General features: G+C 36.3%; 1 protein-coding gene across 1 annotated transcript; it reads left to right on the top strand.

Annotated features, from left to right (window-relative positions):
* The first annotated feature begins 6,821 nt into the window (after positions 1-6,821).
* On the top strand, positions 6,822-11,955 carry ppil1 (peptidylprolyl isomerase (cyclophilin)-like 1). Its single transcript, XM_067458489.1, has 4 exons — positions 6,822-7,005; positions 9,873-10,027; positions 10,309-10,377; positions 11,669-11,955. Exons 1-4 carry the CDS (start codon positions 6,950-6,952, stop codon positions 11,887-11,889), a joined length of 501 nt encoding a protein of 166 aa, XP_067314590.1. The 5' UTR covers positions 6,822-6,949; the 3' UTR covers positions 11,890-11,955.
* Positions 11,956-14,025: the final 2,070 nt, after the last annotated feature.

Genomic DNA, 14,025 nt, shown 5'->3' with positions numbered 1-14,025 from the left:
CTAGAACGGCTGTTGTCTTGAACAAGGAGTATAGAAATGGGCGGGCCTTTGAGGTCAGGATGTTGCCCCTGTTTGGTCGGATTTAACGTTTTTTTTTTACTCCTATATTTTTACACTTTACTGTGCATTTTCATTTGAATGACTATTTAGGTTTGTGTTTGCATTAATCAGGTGTAAATCATTGCCCAGACTGCTACCAAAGAGGGACGGTGTTATCACGTGTTAGTTGTTACTGTTCTCCACGCTGCCTAGGCTTGACCAATCACAGTCGATTGATGATATATTCTAATAGCAATTGCTTTGAATTATTTTCATCTGTATGGCATAAAACATCTCTGGAATTAATAGATGTGCTATTGTTTAAACGATTATGCTTTTTACGTGTAAAAAGTGTCTACAATAAGATAAAAAACCTAGTGAGATTTGAATGCAGCTCAATGGAGAATTCGGCTGTCTGAGCAGTCATGCGCTCCCTGGAGGAAGACACTTTTGTCTCAAAAGAAACGGAGATTATCTAGAAACGTTTTCCATCGAATGGGAGGAGATGAATGGAGAAAGTTGTAGTCCGTTCTCCAGCAATTGTATACAGTGTATTTTTCTGCTTATAATATGCCATTGGTTTGATAAAGTTCCATTAGGTTGTTTAAATTATTTACATTTTAAGAATGTAAAATAAGTGTTTGCAAAATCTTGCATAAACTGTAAAGTTTGGTCTTAAAGTCTTGCAGAAACAATATAGTAGCAATATATTTGGGCATTGTCCTTATGGCACACAGATGACAGCAAGAGAATCACAATGTCACTGTTAAATGATATCTCAAATTCAAAATCTCATATTGTTCAATCATTAACCATCTACCATATTCTTGTCTGGAGGGGAAATGTGATGCAATGACAAGAGACACAATAGAGTGTTTGTGTGCTGGAGAATCCTGGCAACTCATTCCCTTGGGCCAGTAATCCCTCAGGTCATTGCCCCCACCCTCCCTCCTCCGTTCCCTCTTTTTATCCTCTCTCTCTCTCTCTCTCTCTCTCTCTCTCTCTCTCTCTCTCTCTCTCTCTCTCTCTCTCTCTCTCTCTCTCTCTCTCTCTCTCTCTCTCTCTCTCTCTCTCTCTCTCTCTCTCTCTCTCTCTCTCTCTCTCTCTCTCTCTCTCTCTTGCACCTTCCCTGTCACACACATGCACATCCTCCACCTCACTGTTCTTTCACTCTCACTTTTCCTAGAATCCTCAAACCAGCCATATTAGTTTAGATCAGTCTTACACAGGTGTGTATTTATCCTCATGTGTAGTTTGTTTCGTGGAAATGGTTGATGTTTTGTTGCTTCTTTCTCAGGAGGCCTTTCTGATAGCCAGCTGATCCCCATGTTCCTCCATCCTCTCGCATCACAAATCAGACCTCAGGGATCTCATTAGCAATCCACACAGGCTTTTGGATATAGCAAGGCATTGACCTGTTGCCTGGGTTACAATACAGTCCCTGTGTCCCAGCATAAACTCCTGCTAGGGTTGGAACTCTCATATCCTTTGTTCATTGCACAAACCCCAAATACGAAATAGTGATAAAAAAAATCTATGTCTACAGAAAATCTATATTTTTAAAATTATTAATTAAAATAATTATTTTATATGTGCATCCAATTAGGCGTAAAAACAACAGAGCTCCATCTATTTTTTTATTGCACAGGCATTTAAAATAATTATTTTCTATGTGCATCATATTTGTGTATGATATTTATGCATAAATGTATTACAATTCTGACCTTAATTGTACCTGTCCTTTTCGAAGCGGCCAATGGAAGTGATGCTATATCCCTGACACCTGTTTAGTAGGCCTATCCTGAACAAACCTTGAGAACAAGCACTTCATCGTCTCACTGAAACCTTATATTGCTCTAAATGCCAAAGGCAGGATTTAATAGTGCTTTTAGAGTGTGGAACTTTATTTTTATAGTCAACATGCAATCTACAGACAAAGTGCGTTTTCAATCGGCAGATAGAATCCCAGATTTAAGCTCAATGTTGAAATGTTAACAGGTGGACATACTTCTCACTTTTATCAAATGTCACATTGCAAGTCTGACTGATTAGCCAGTCTGAATTAAATAGTCAATTAGTCTGAATCTATATAAAAAAGGACAAATTAATTATAGTACTTTCATTAATTAAGTACTTGTCTTTTTAATAATGTTTAACATTATACATAATTTGACACTTGCCTTAATCTATCATGTTTTCTGATTATGTTTGAATTCATATTTTCTATTTGATTTTTACAGTGAAATTAACAAATAATGTTGAGTAAAAATGGAGTAAAAAGTATAGGCCTTAATTTTTCTTCTATTCTAATGTTATTTATCCATTTGCATGCTATTCAACACCTCACTGGAGTTTATTATCAGTATAAACAATGCAATGATCAGAGAAGCATACAGAGGACGCATGATTCATGATTACCGGTCGTCTTCTTTTAACTCTAATTTAATGGCGAACAATAGAAAGGAGAGTAATACTGTATAAAGGGGAAAGGAGGCTCATTCTTGTCTGTTGCCCTAAAGTCTGACCCAGAACAAGAGACACCGAGGATGGGGCGTGGTCTTTTTGAAGGTTAAAAGCTTGTCTCATTTGTGTACTCAGAAACCCAGAGGCACTTCCACTCTAAACTAACCAATCACAGAGCACAAGACACACCTGCTCATAGAAGAGGGGCAGGGATTGGTCACAGTGTAAAAATGACACCTGGGCAGGGCTCCAAGGTGTACCTGAAAACCTAGATGTTTTGTAGGAACGGTTTCTTCGCTTCAGGAGCTTTAGGAGATTGTGTTTCTTCTGGTGCTTGAGACTCCATTAGTAATGTGCTTGTGTCTTCTTCAGCTACCTTCAGACCGGTTCGAGAGGTTTGGCCTAACGTGGAAGGAGCATTCATACCTTTATCAAGAGGAAGGAGCAGGAAGTGATCTTCCTCAGCTAAAGCGACGCTGCGACACAATGGCATCTCTTGTGCATGACTCCATAGTGAATGACCGCAACAGGAATTGATAGGGTAACTAATAATTATTTTTTCTTTTTTGAATACATTCAAAATGTTGACCAAGAAATGTATTAATTGCAAATAAATGTCTGTTTGTCTCTTATTATATTCAATAGAAATGCTAATTGTAAACAACTAAAAAGACAATAACATGGAAACCAACATACATAATATTTTAGATTCGTACTTAACAAAATCATTTCTTTAATATAAAAATGAAGTATGCATTTTAGTATGAAATGTGAATCTTTGAAATTTGTGAAACATAATTGAGTGCCCAGCATGTTAACTTTCACTTCCGTAATGTGTCAAACCTGTTTGATCAGTTTAAAACAAAGGGGTATGGAGTACAATATGCAAAGCATTTAAAGAAACTATGTGAAATAATACAACAGAACTTTTTTATGTTATAATATAACCATGTTAAACATAAAATTGACTTGTTGTATCTGAGAAACTGTTTTGAGAATTTAAAAATTGATTGACACATGGACACATGCTCTCATACGCACATTTTTTTTTTTGAGAGTTTCTTTTAATAAAAAGGTACAGGGAACAAGAGAAATTAAACAACAATAGAGCCAAAACATAAAGACTCACTTCGCTTGGATTCAGTAGTAAGCGAGTTATCTAATCGAATCTTATCTAATCTAACATACAGGTGAGGGGTCAGTCAGGTGCACATCAGGTATAGGTGACAAAGATCAGCCATTTTGATTAGCATGACTAAGCGCTTTCCTTACCACCTACGTTGTGTGGTTGTATTGGGATTTGGAGGCTGTAGACGCAATTTTGTTTTGATGAAGGTGCGACCAATTAGTCAAACTCTCTCAGGTCAAGCAGACGTCTCAAAGGTCATAGTTGCCAAGCAGACAGGCCAGGGTGTACACTAAAGAAATAAACTTCTGGGGTTACAATGTTTTTTTGTTCTTTTCAATAATAGTGGTCAAGAATGAGTAAGGAGTTACAGTCGAAGTGGTCCAGTCAAAATGAAAATGGGCAGCTTACATCAAAAGGACTGGGGTCTGATGCAAGACAAATCGTTTAAAGGAAGTATATGAAGCTTTTAAAACAAATGGCGGGCAAGTCAGGGAAACGGATAATCATTAACAAACACCCACGTATTGCTAAAGTACACTAACTACCATTGTATAGTGACACGCAATATGAAAAGCATAGAGTTTCCCTTTTGTTTCAGATGGGGTGAAAATGATTTTGAGATCTACACTGGATGCCCATCTCCATCTTACAAGGCAGTTTTGGATGTTATATCTTCTCTAATACTGCCTGGTAATGATGCAGATGGTCGTCTATGGGCATCGTTAAAAATGTTTTGCATCTGGGTGTGGACACGCAGACTATGCAAATATGCGCACATACAAATATACACAAAGGGAAATATGCTGCAGTGAAATGTGTTCTTTGGCGATAGATGCTTTGAATGCTATGATGCTGAAGAAGTTCATTCATTGTCTCTAGGGTACATCTTACCCGGCAGTGCTTGGCTGTTCACTGATGTTCTAACACTGTCTGGTAACGATGCACTCTGGGGGCTCAGTGACCATGAAGCTGACCATTGAATATGAGCGTATGGAATGAAGCATATTTTGTCATGTGACTTTAGAATATGTTATGTATTCAGTCAAATCAATGATTTAAAACAGAAATACCAGCTGAGATGGCTTGATTAAAATAAAGAAATTGCAATTAAATAATAAAGAAGGAAAATAACAGATCCTCTCACTTAGCCATCAGTTAAGTTCTGAACCGCACCCTGTTACGTCCAATGGCTGCATGAATGTCGTGAAAGTGATTCCTCCATACTCACACACCCTCTAATGTGTAACGTGCCAGTCAACGATCAGTTCATCCTCCTTTTCTGGTGTCTTATTGTGTGCATGACACCTGAGATCTGTGTGACAAACACTAATTGAACTGCACCTACAGTTCACCTTTCCTTATCGCTGTGCAGAAGAGGAAGTAAGCCAATCAGTAAAATATTTTTTAAAAATGTGGTTGGTTGATTCTTTTGTTACTGATTTGAAATCTATTTTACTTAGTTTCCAGGTCATTATGTTAGAATATGCAAAGATAAGGCACCTTTTTATGATTTAATGATGAAGACAAATAACCCATAGACTCAAATATGACAAATATTGTTTCTTATGGAAATATAGGCATGATCCAATACATGGTCGTAGTGTGAATGCCAATAAGGAAATAATGTCACTTTCTACTCATTATGTCATTTTTTTATTAAATGTAATTATGTAAGAGTAATTATGTAATTAAATCAGTAATTTAATTTGAATATATTTTTAAAGATAAAAATGTATCTATAGGCTTTACCCAATAAAACATTTGGTTGTATTCTGAATGTGAATAAGGAAATAATTTAACTTTCTGTTCATTACGTAATTGCAGGGGTGTGTTGTTCACCCAGAAATGAAAATTCTGTCATCATCTATTCACCTTCATGCCATAACAAACATGCAAACAGAACCTGTTTTGCCCGAAAAACACACAACCTATAACCAAGTTTACCTCGCAATCCAAATGGATGCTGACGCTTGGTTCTGACATTGACCCTTTAGGATTTCTGCTTTTGAACTGTGAACCTGTGAATCTGATGAATCTCTGCTTGCACTTTATCCTTTACTAATAAACCCTTTAAACAGTTTCCTTTCTCCAGATAAAAAATAACCACTTTAATTCTGCCATTTTCTTTTTGTCTGCTTTCATCTCTTCTACAGTCACATGACATCAGACCCTTTCTTCTGCCTCTCCGCTGCAGTAAAATCCTTTGATTTGTGTCTTACCAGACAAGTTTAGATGTTGATACTCTGTCTAATACTGCCTGGTAATGCCATCAATCATGAGGAATTTGATCAACATTTATCCTTTTCCTAATGTAGTGACACTGTGACAATGATACAGTTATTGATTTACTTTTTACTCATGTTTAGAATTGCTATTTACAAATGTCATGATTATGTATTTTCTTGTGACCTGTATTAAAGAATATGGATCTGACTGTTCCTTGTCTAATTGTATGCTTATTTTGCTTAAACGCACACAATTAATAAAACATAAAAATATCAAAAATGCCTTGTGTGTCACTTCCAGATGAAACTGGGTTCAGATATTTTTCTTTTTTTGACTAATGAAGTCGCATAAACTGATTACAGTATAAGGACTGAAATTACATATTTAATTTGGCTATACGAGGTACACTTTATACAATTATAAAAAGTAAACAATTATAGGCTACTTTGTAGTGTATAAATATATCCAGTGAACATTCAGATCAGTTTACTTTGCACAAAAAAATAAATAAATAAAAATCACAAGTATAATTCTATAATTCAAAATATGTGATCTAAAACCAGTCAAGTCTCACGGCTATATTTGTCAATAGCCAACCATTTATATGGGTCAAAAAAAAAAAATTTAAACAGAAAAATGTTATGCAAAAAAATCATTATAGGCTGTACTGTTCCATGAAGATATTTTGTAAATTGTCTACAATAAATGTATTATTAGTAATATGCGTTGCTACTTTGTTTGAATCACGGCCTTTCTCAATATTTAGATTTTTTGCAACCTCTGATTCCAGATATTCAAATAGTCGTATCTCTGCCAAACATTATCCTACCCTAACAAAAATGGACCCTTATGACTGGTTTTGTGCTCCAGGGTCACATATTCATTGAGTATACAAATGAGCCAGGATGTATAAAATCAGGCAGCGTGGCTTTTTCATCCAGTCCACTAGGTGACAGCACTTATCTCTTGTGGTCTTAACAGTTTACAATAACGAATAAATTGTGATACTACTTCCTTATCACGCTTTGCGACATCATTTAAAGTAAATAAAATAATACGTTCTGTCTAAACCATATTTGTTGATCAGCAGACATGACTGGAATACCGCCGGATTCTTGGCAACCCCCCACAGTATCGTTGGATACAACGTAAGTCGCAAAAAAGTCAATATAATAGATTTGTGAATGAATGAGACACGTCTTGACAATACATGCACTACAAGTAAAGCTGTGATCTGTGTTTTAACTGTTTTATTATGTATAAGTTATAGATAAACGTACAGGTTTATTGCTGGATGCCAAAGGGGTAACGTTATCTAATTACGCACTGATTAGATTTTTAGATCAGAGTGGGTTGCGTCTTGCGTGATGTCCGACTAATTCGGTTCTTTCGAATTAACCTTAATACTGCTGAATTCGGAACCGCATACTATTTTTGACAAAGAAAGATGTGGGGAAAGTAGTGCACTAGTATGCGGTTCCAAATTCAGAATCATTCAATGACTCTGCGTTGTGACGTAATTACGCCATGCCATTTTTAAGTGTGCATTAAACAACTTTACATTTTAAGTTGTTTCTGAAAGATGGTATGCTTTTCAGGCTTGGGTGTAATAAGTAATCTAAATACAGTAATTTAATTAATTTCCCCTTGAAAAAGTAAAATTAGGGTTTACTCTAATTTAGTTACTAATGTAATTGCATTAAATACTGTATAGTATAAATTATAAAACAATTCTATATAATACAATAGCGGATTTAACGTACATTTATTATGAGAGTGTATGTTTTTAAAGTAACCTCCCTTTACACACTTTGGTCAGTTTAAGAATAATTCATGCAGTTTTGTGTCTATCATTGGATTGTTCAACTGGTTGAAGTTGATATGAGATTTAGAAAGAAGTAATCCAGTATATTTTAAGAGAGCGTAATTAGTACCGTAATCTAATTACAGTATTGAAGATGTAATTATTAGCTGGTAATTACACTTTATTTTAGTGTCCTTAAAGGGTTAGTTCACCCAAAAATGAAAACTATTTCATTAATTTCTCACCCTCATGCTGTAAGACCTTCGTTCATCTTCAGAACACAAATGAAGATATTTTTGTATGCTGATGGCTGAGAAAGGCTTCAGATAGGCCTCCATTGGCATTCAGTACATTCCCACTCACAAGACCCATAAAAGGCACTAAAAACATTGTTACAACGTCCATCTCACTACCGTGGCTGTACAATAATTTTATGAAGCGATGAGAATAGTTTTTGTGCGCAAAAAAATCAAAATAATGACTTTTTCCGCCAAGTTATTATCTTCAGTGTAAGTCTCGGACGTGAACTCAGGCGATAGTAGCGCTCCTCCTCGCTTCCGGGTCATGCATCCAAACGGCGGATTTGCGTCATATACTCAATATGTCAATAACTTGGTGGATAAAGTCGTTATTTTGATTTTTGTGCGCACAATAACTATTTTTTAGTTGCAGAATTATTGTACAGCCACTGTAGTGAGATGGACTTTGTATCGATGTTTTTAGTGCCTTTTATGGGTCCTGTGAGTGGGAATGTATTGAATGCCAATGGAGGCCTATCTGAAGCCTTTCTCAGCCATCAGCTTTCAACATATAATCTTTATTTATGTTCCATAGATGAACGAAGGTCTTACGGGTGTCCAACGACATGAGGATGAGTAATTAATGAAATAATTTTTGGGTGAACTAACCCTTTAATTACACGTTATGTAGTAATAACTAAATTATAATTAGGTGCAACTAACACAAACCAACCCCTATTCATAACCTTAACTCTATAGTAAGTACATGTAATTATTACTCCGTACTTAAATGTATAATTACAGATAGACACCTTAAAATAAAGTTTAACTGTAATTAAGTACTTTTTAGAGTAACTTGCCTAACACTGATGCTTTTACATACAGAAGCAAGATGGCGTATGTTTGTGAATTTCTGCATGGCAAATACAATATTCACAAATTAAAAACTGAAAAGTGTAGTTATACCAAAATAAGTAGCTGAAAGAGCTCTTGATGCGACAAAGAAACACTATTAAACATTATGGAAATACTCTTTACAGTGTAATGTCCTTACTTACTCTACATTCCCAAATATTATTTTAGAATTTGAATTTGCTTTTGGGACATTTATTTTGCTCTTTCCTTTTCAAAATGTTTTTTAGTATATTAAAATTTTTTTTTTGAGAAATCTTTACTTGTCATAATTAACAGCCATTTTTGTATGCTTGATAAAATTTAGCCTGACAAGCCAGACCCACATAACGATGTTTGGTCTGGAAACTCACCATTGACAGCTCAATCCGAGGGGCGGGATTAACGGTTGTCTTTCAAACTCCCTCTGCACGCGATAGGATAGCACTACAACCAACCAGAGCTAGTTGAAGGATTAAACTTTCGCCGTATCCGATCGGCAAAACTCAGAACACATCTTTCCTTCTTAAGAATGACTTCAGTGCCGTTCTTTTCTCAGAGAAAAGCTTAACTCCAAGTCTTCCAGAGTCGCGGTCAAAGCTGATTCGAAAGAACGCCGTTCGCCAGTTTCTGTGTTTACTAGAAACACGCAAACGCAACTCGGCCGTCATTATGTTAAGCCCCGCCCACCGACTCTATACACGATGTGATTGGCCCGACCAGAGTGTGGCGTTTACAGCTCAGAAGTGTATTGAGAGTTGTTAGACGACACTCGCGAGCAGATTAGATTTGCTGCCGCTAGGGTGCGTCTAGATTTCTAGGCTAGATAAAAATTGGCAGTCCACCATACAATCAAATAAGCAATTATTCGGCTATCAAAGTAACTTAATTTTGGCCTGTAGGACATGTCCAAATTGGAGAGTGCTCTCCGTTCAAAATAAATCACTAAACTGTTAATCTGCTTGTGAAAAAAACAGTTTGACCGGTTCAAAAAAACAATTAGTACATGAATCGGACATTGCTAGACATTAACCTTTAATAGCTTATTATTACAAACCCACATGTCACATTATCTTTTCAGGATGGGAACTATCGTGCTAGAACTGTACTGGAATCATGCGCCAAAAACATGCAAGAATTTCGCAGAGTTGGGCAGAAGAGGATATTACAACAACATCAAGTTTCACCGCATCATCAAAGACTTTATGGTTCAAGGGGGCGATCCAACGGGCACAGGTCAGACAGCCATGGAAATGATACATATCATTCAACACTTCTTTTAGATACTTCATTTGACAGTTCAAAAAGATGAATCACAGATAGGCTGTTGAGAAGTCAAATTCTACATAGTTGGTGGTAAATTAATAATCTGCTTTCCCAAATGAAACCATAACCACTTTTTACTTCAGTACCATAATAGTTTAATGGAATTTCATTTTAATTTACTGTCATGGTATGTTTGGGTCGTTTACCATTAAAATCCTTTTTATGAATTGTTTTATGACAAATTTCTGCAGGTCGTGGTGGTGCATCTATATATGGCAAGCAGTTTGAGGATGAATTGCATCCAGATTTGAAATTTACAGGTGAGTAGTAATACAAGAGTAGACTTAATAGTATTGTAAATGGCAGTAACCAGCATTCAATTGCTATGGAAATATCTTGTCAGCTCATAAAACTATGGCATAATTGTATATATTAAAAAAAAAAGCATAAGAGCTATAGGTTGCAGTTAATTTTTATATTGCAAATTAGCAAATGTTTGATTTCTCAGCTTTAAGAGAATCTAAAGATTTGTGGACTTGTTTGACTGTATTGTAATTGTACTTGCTCAGAGCACTTGATCATAATAAATGTCAGCAATAAATGAAAGGTACAATAAAGGATTTAAACGTCCAAAAATCACTTGAACAATGTTATATATTTTGTTGGCGTGTGTACTTACATTAGCCCAACTATTTTCAAGAATGTTTAAATCCAGAGAAATAATCTATTTTAACCAGGACACAGACCGTGTCCATGCGTCGTCTATTAATGACATCATACCTCGTTACTCTCAAATTTCGATTTATTGTTGTATAGCTCAACACAGTTAGTCTTATTGTTTAAATAAGTTTTCTCATTTTCTTGTTTTACAGCGTGTACCATGTTTTACCATGCTTGATATCGATCAAGTGTCTAGCCGCAGAGAAAACACACAGAGAAGCATTATATAACATAACTTTCAACCATAGAGTGTATGGACGTAGTGTCCATTGGATTCTGATGAGCAGTTCTGAATTGTCACGTAGGGTTGAACTGGCCGTTGCCATCTTGGCAGCGCTTCACTCCCAGATAACTAATAATGGGCCACCTGTCACTCAAAGTGGTCACGCCCTTAATCATGCAGAACTTTATATAATATAAATAAATAAAATTCACCTCCCTCACAGTTGTCATGAAGGTCAAAATTAGCTGTATAGACCAAAACCACAATTTGTACCAGGCTGTAAACATGTTTTTTTTTCAGCTGAAAAGTTGGGCATTTTAACATGGGGCTCAATTAGATTCTGCTCTCTTCTGGAGCCTGTCCCTAGGGGCCAGTTGATGAATTGCGGTTTTAATCACTTCCGTATTTGGCTTCAAGAGAATGTTGTCGCTTGCTTTCAAAACACTCAAATAACGTATTTAATACGATAAAACAGCGGCATAATAAAAGCTCTGCGAAATCCATCAAGTTACGCCTTTGTTTTTTATTAATTGTATTTAATAGCTTTAATTATTTTAATAATAGATTGCAAGTCTATTATAACTCAATTTGATTTTGAAACCAGAAAGTCTTCACACAGTTTTCATATGAATATATATATATTTTATATTATACTTTGTTTTTTGTAGGTGCTGGAATTCTTGCAATGGCCAATGCAGGGCCAGATACAAACGGAAGCCAGTTCTTCCTCTCATTGGCTCCCACGCAATGGCTGGATGGGAAACACACTATATTTGGACGGGTCTGCCAGGGCATTGGAGTTCTTAATCGTATTGGCATGGTTGAAACCAACAGTCAGGACCGTCCTGTGGATGACATTAAAATTCTCAGAGTGAATATAGCCAACTAGGATGTCTAACATTTTATGCCTTATTTTTGTACAGCCCTTTTATTACATTAAACTTTCAGAGTTTTCAACAAATATGTTCTCTGCTCTCTTGGTTTCCAGAGTACAAATCCATGGACAGATGGTGGCGTCTTAACTATATATTATACTATATATTGTAGCCCAAGACTGGTTTCCTACTGAAGCTAAGCAGGGCTGAGCCTGGTCAGTACCTGTATGGGAGACCAAATGGGAAAACCAGGTAGCTGCTGGTAGAGGTGTTAGTGAGGCCAGCAGGGGGTGCTCACCCTGTGGTCTGTGTGGGTCCTAACACCCCAGTATAGTGATGGGGACACTATACTGACAAGGAGCACCGTCCTTCGGATGAGACGTTAAACTGAGGTCCTGACTCTGGTCATTAAAAATCCCAGGATGTCCTTCGATAAAGAGTAGGGGTGTAACCCCGGCATCCTGGCCAAATTTGCCTATTGGCCTCTGTCCATCATGGCCTCCTAATCACCCCCCTCTCCTGATTGGCTTCATCACTTGGTCTCCTCTCCACCAATCAGCTGGTGTGTGGTGAGCGTTCTGGCACAATATGGCTGCCGTCACATCATCCAGGTGGATGCTGCACATTGGTGGTGGCTGAGGAGATTCCCCCTTCAATGTAAAGCGCTTTGAGTGCCTTGAAAAGCACTATATAAATCGAACACATTATTTCATTATTATTATATGAGTTTGGGTTTATTATAGAGAAACTTTTTAATATGTACATTTCTTTACATTATTCTAAATGACACACAGAAAGGTTGGGAGTTATTTGGCAACCTGCATGAATGTTATTAGAGATGAAGGTTATGGTTTCAACCTCAACACACAGTTGCTCGTAGATCAGTAAAGCTGTCTGGATGTTTGAAAAGCTTTCTTTTGAACTAAATAACTATCATACAATTTATCACATCAAATATTAAAATAAAGTGCACTCACTTCAAGGTCACCAACAGAATATGCTATCATAGATAATTGAGTGTGTATTTTGAACTGCTTGCAGTAATGAATTTTAAAAGGGGTTAAACACAAATAGCATACAACACTGCAAAATCAGCTGCAGTACAATATGGAATCTTGGCTTAGCAGTGACTTTTTTTTTTGGCAGTACAACATCAGTTTTAACCAATATCACTAAACCTGAGATTCTGGACAGATGTTTCATGATCCTAGACTTAAACAGATTTTTATTGAAAACTCATTTCAGAGTGCAACTATCCTGGATTAAATTTAATCTGTCTATGGAAAAAAAGTAAACAAAGCCAGGGAGGTTGTGACCCACAGAATCCTATTATAGTTAGAGACTTAAACCTTTAAAATGGGCACTTGTTGAGATTGTAAGCTGCTAAGCAGATTCCCATGGGGAATAAGTAGAATAAATCATTTGAAAGCATTGCTTTCATCATCCGGGAGAAACAAAACGAAAGAAAAATAACTGGTCTCTTCAGTCTTGTCCCTCTAAAATGCATGAAACATAAAGAGGGCCACCTTCTACCCCATATACATGAAGATGATTTGTATGACCTGAAAGAATAGATTCTGCTACACGTGTTGGTTTCTAAAACAATGCTTAAACCCAATCCCAGGCGAAAAATGGATGTTTGAGCTTTCGTGTCTTAAAACTAAAAAAGCTAACTTGCAGTGCCATTGTAAGATGCATACCAGTAATTGTTTTTCTATGGCACATTTATAAAAGCTACTTAAATGTCCAATAAACTTGCCATTGTTAAAAAGTGCAGGTAATTGATAATAAATGTTTAATTAATGTTTATTATTAATAAAATGTGTGGGCCTATGTTCTGTTTTAGAACATATTTTAGTATGAATTTTCCCTTGCTAGTTTTTGATGTGCAAAGTGTAAACAAGATTTGAGCCTCATAAAGGGATAGTTCACCCAAAATTCTGTCATCATTTGCTCTCCCTCATGTTGTTCCAAACCTGTATGAGTTTCTTTGTTCTGCTGAACACACAAGAAAATATTTTGAAGAATATATGTAACCAAGCAGATAGAGCAACCATTGACCAACATAGTAGGGAAAAAAATACTATGGTCAATCATTGATCCATTTGCTTGGTTACATACATTATTCAAAATATCTTCAAAGAAACTCA

This window comes from Pseudorasbora parva, chromosome 12 (assembly GCF_024679245.1).
Source record: "Pseudorasbora parva isolate DD20220531a chromosome 12, ASM2467924v1, whole genome shotgun sequence".
Taxonomy (NCBI): Eukaryota; Metazoa; Chordata; class Actinopteri; order Cypriniformes; family Gobionidae; genus Pseudorasbora; species Pseudorasbora parva.
The sequence above is the reverse complement of the archived record's forward strand: the minus strand, read 5'-3'. Positions and strand labels throughout refer to the sequence as shown.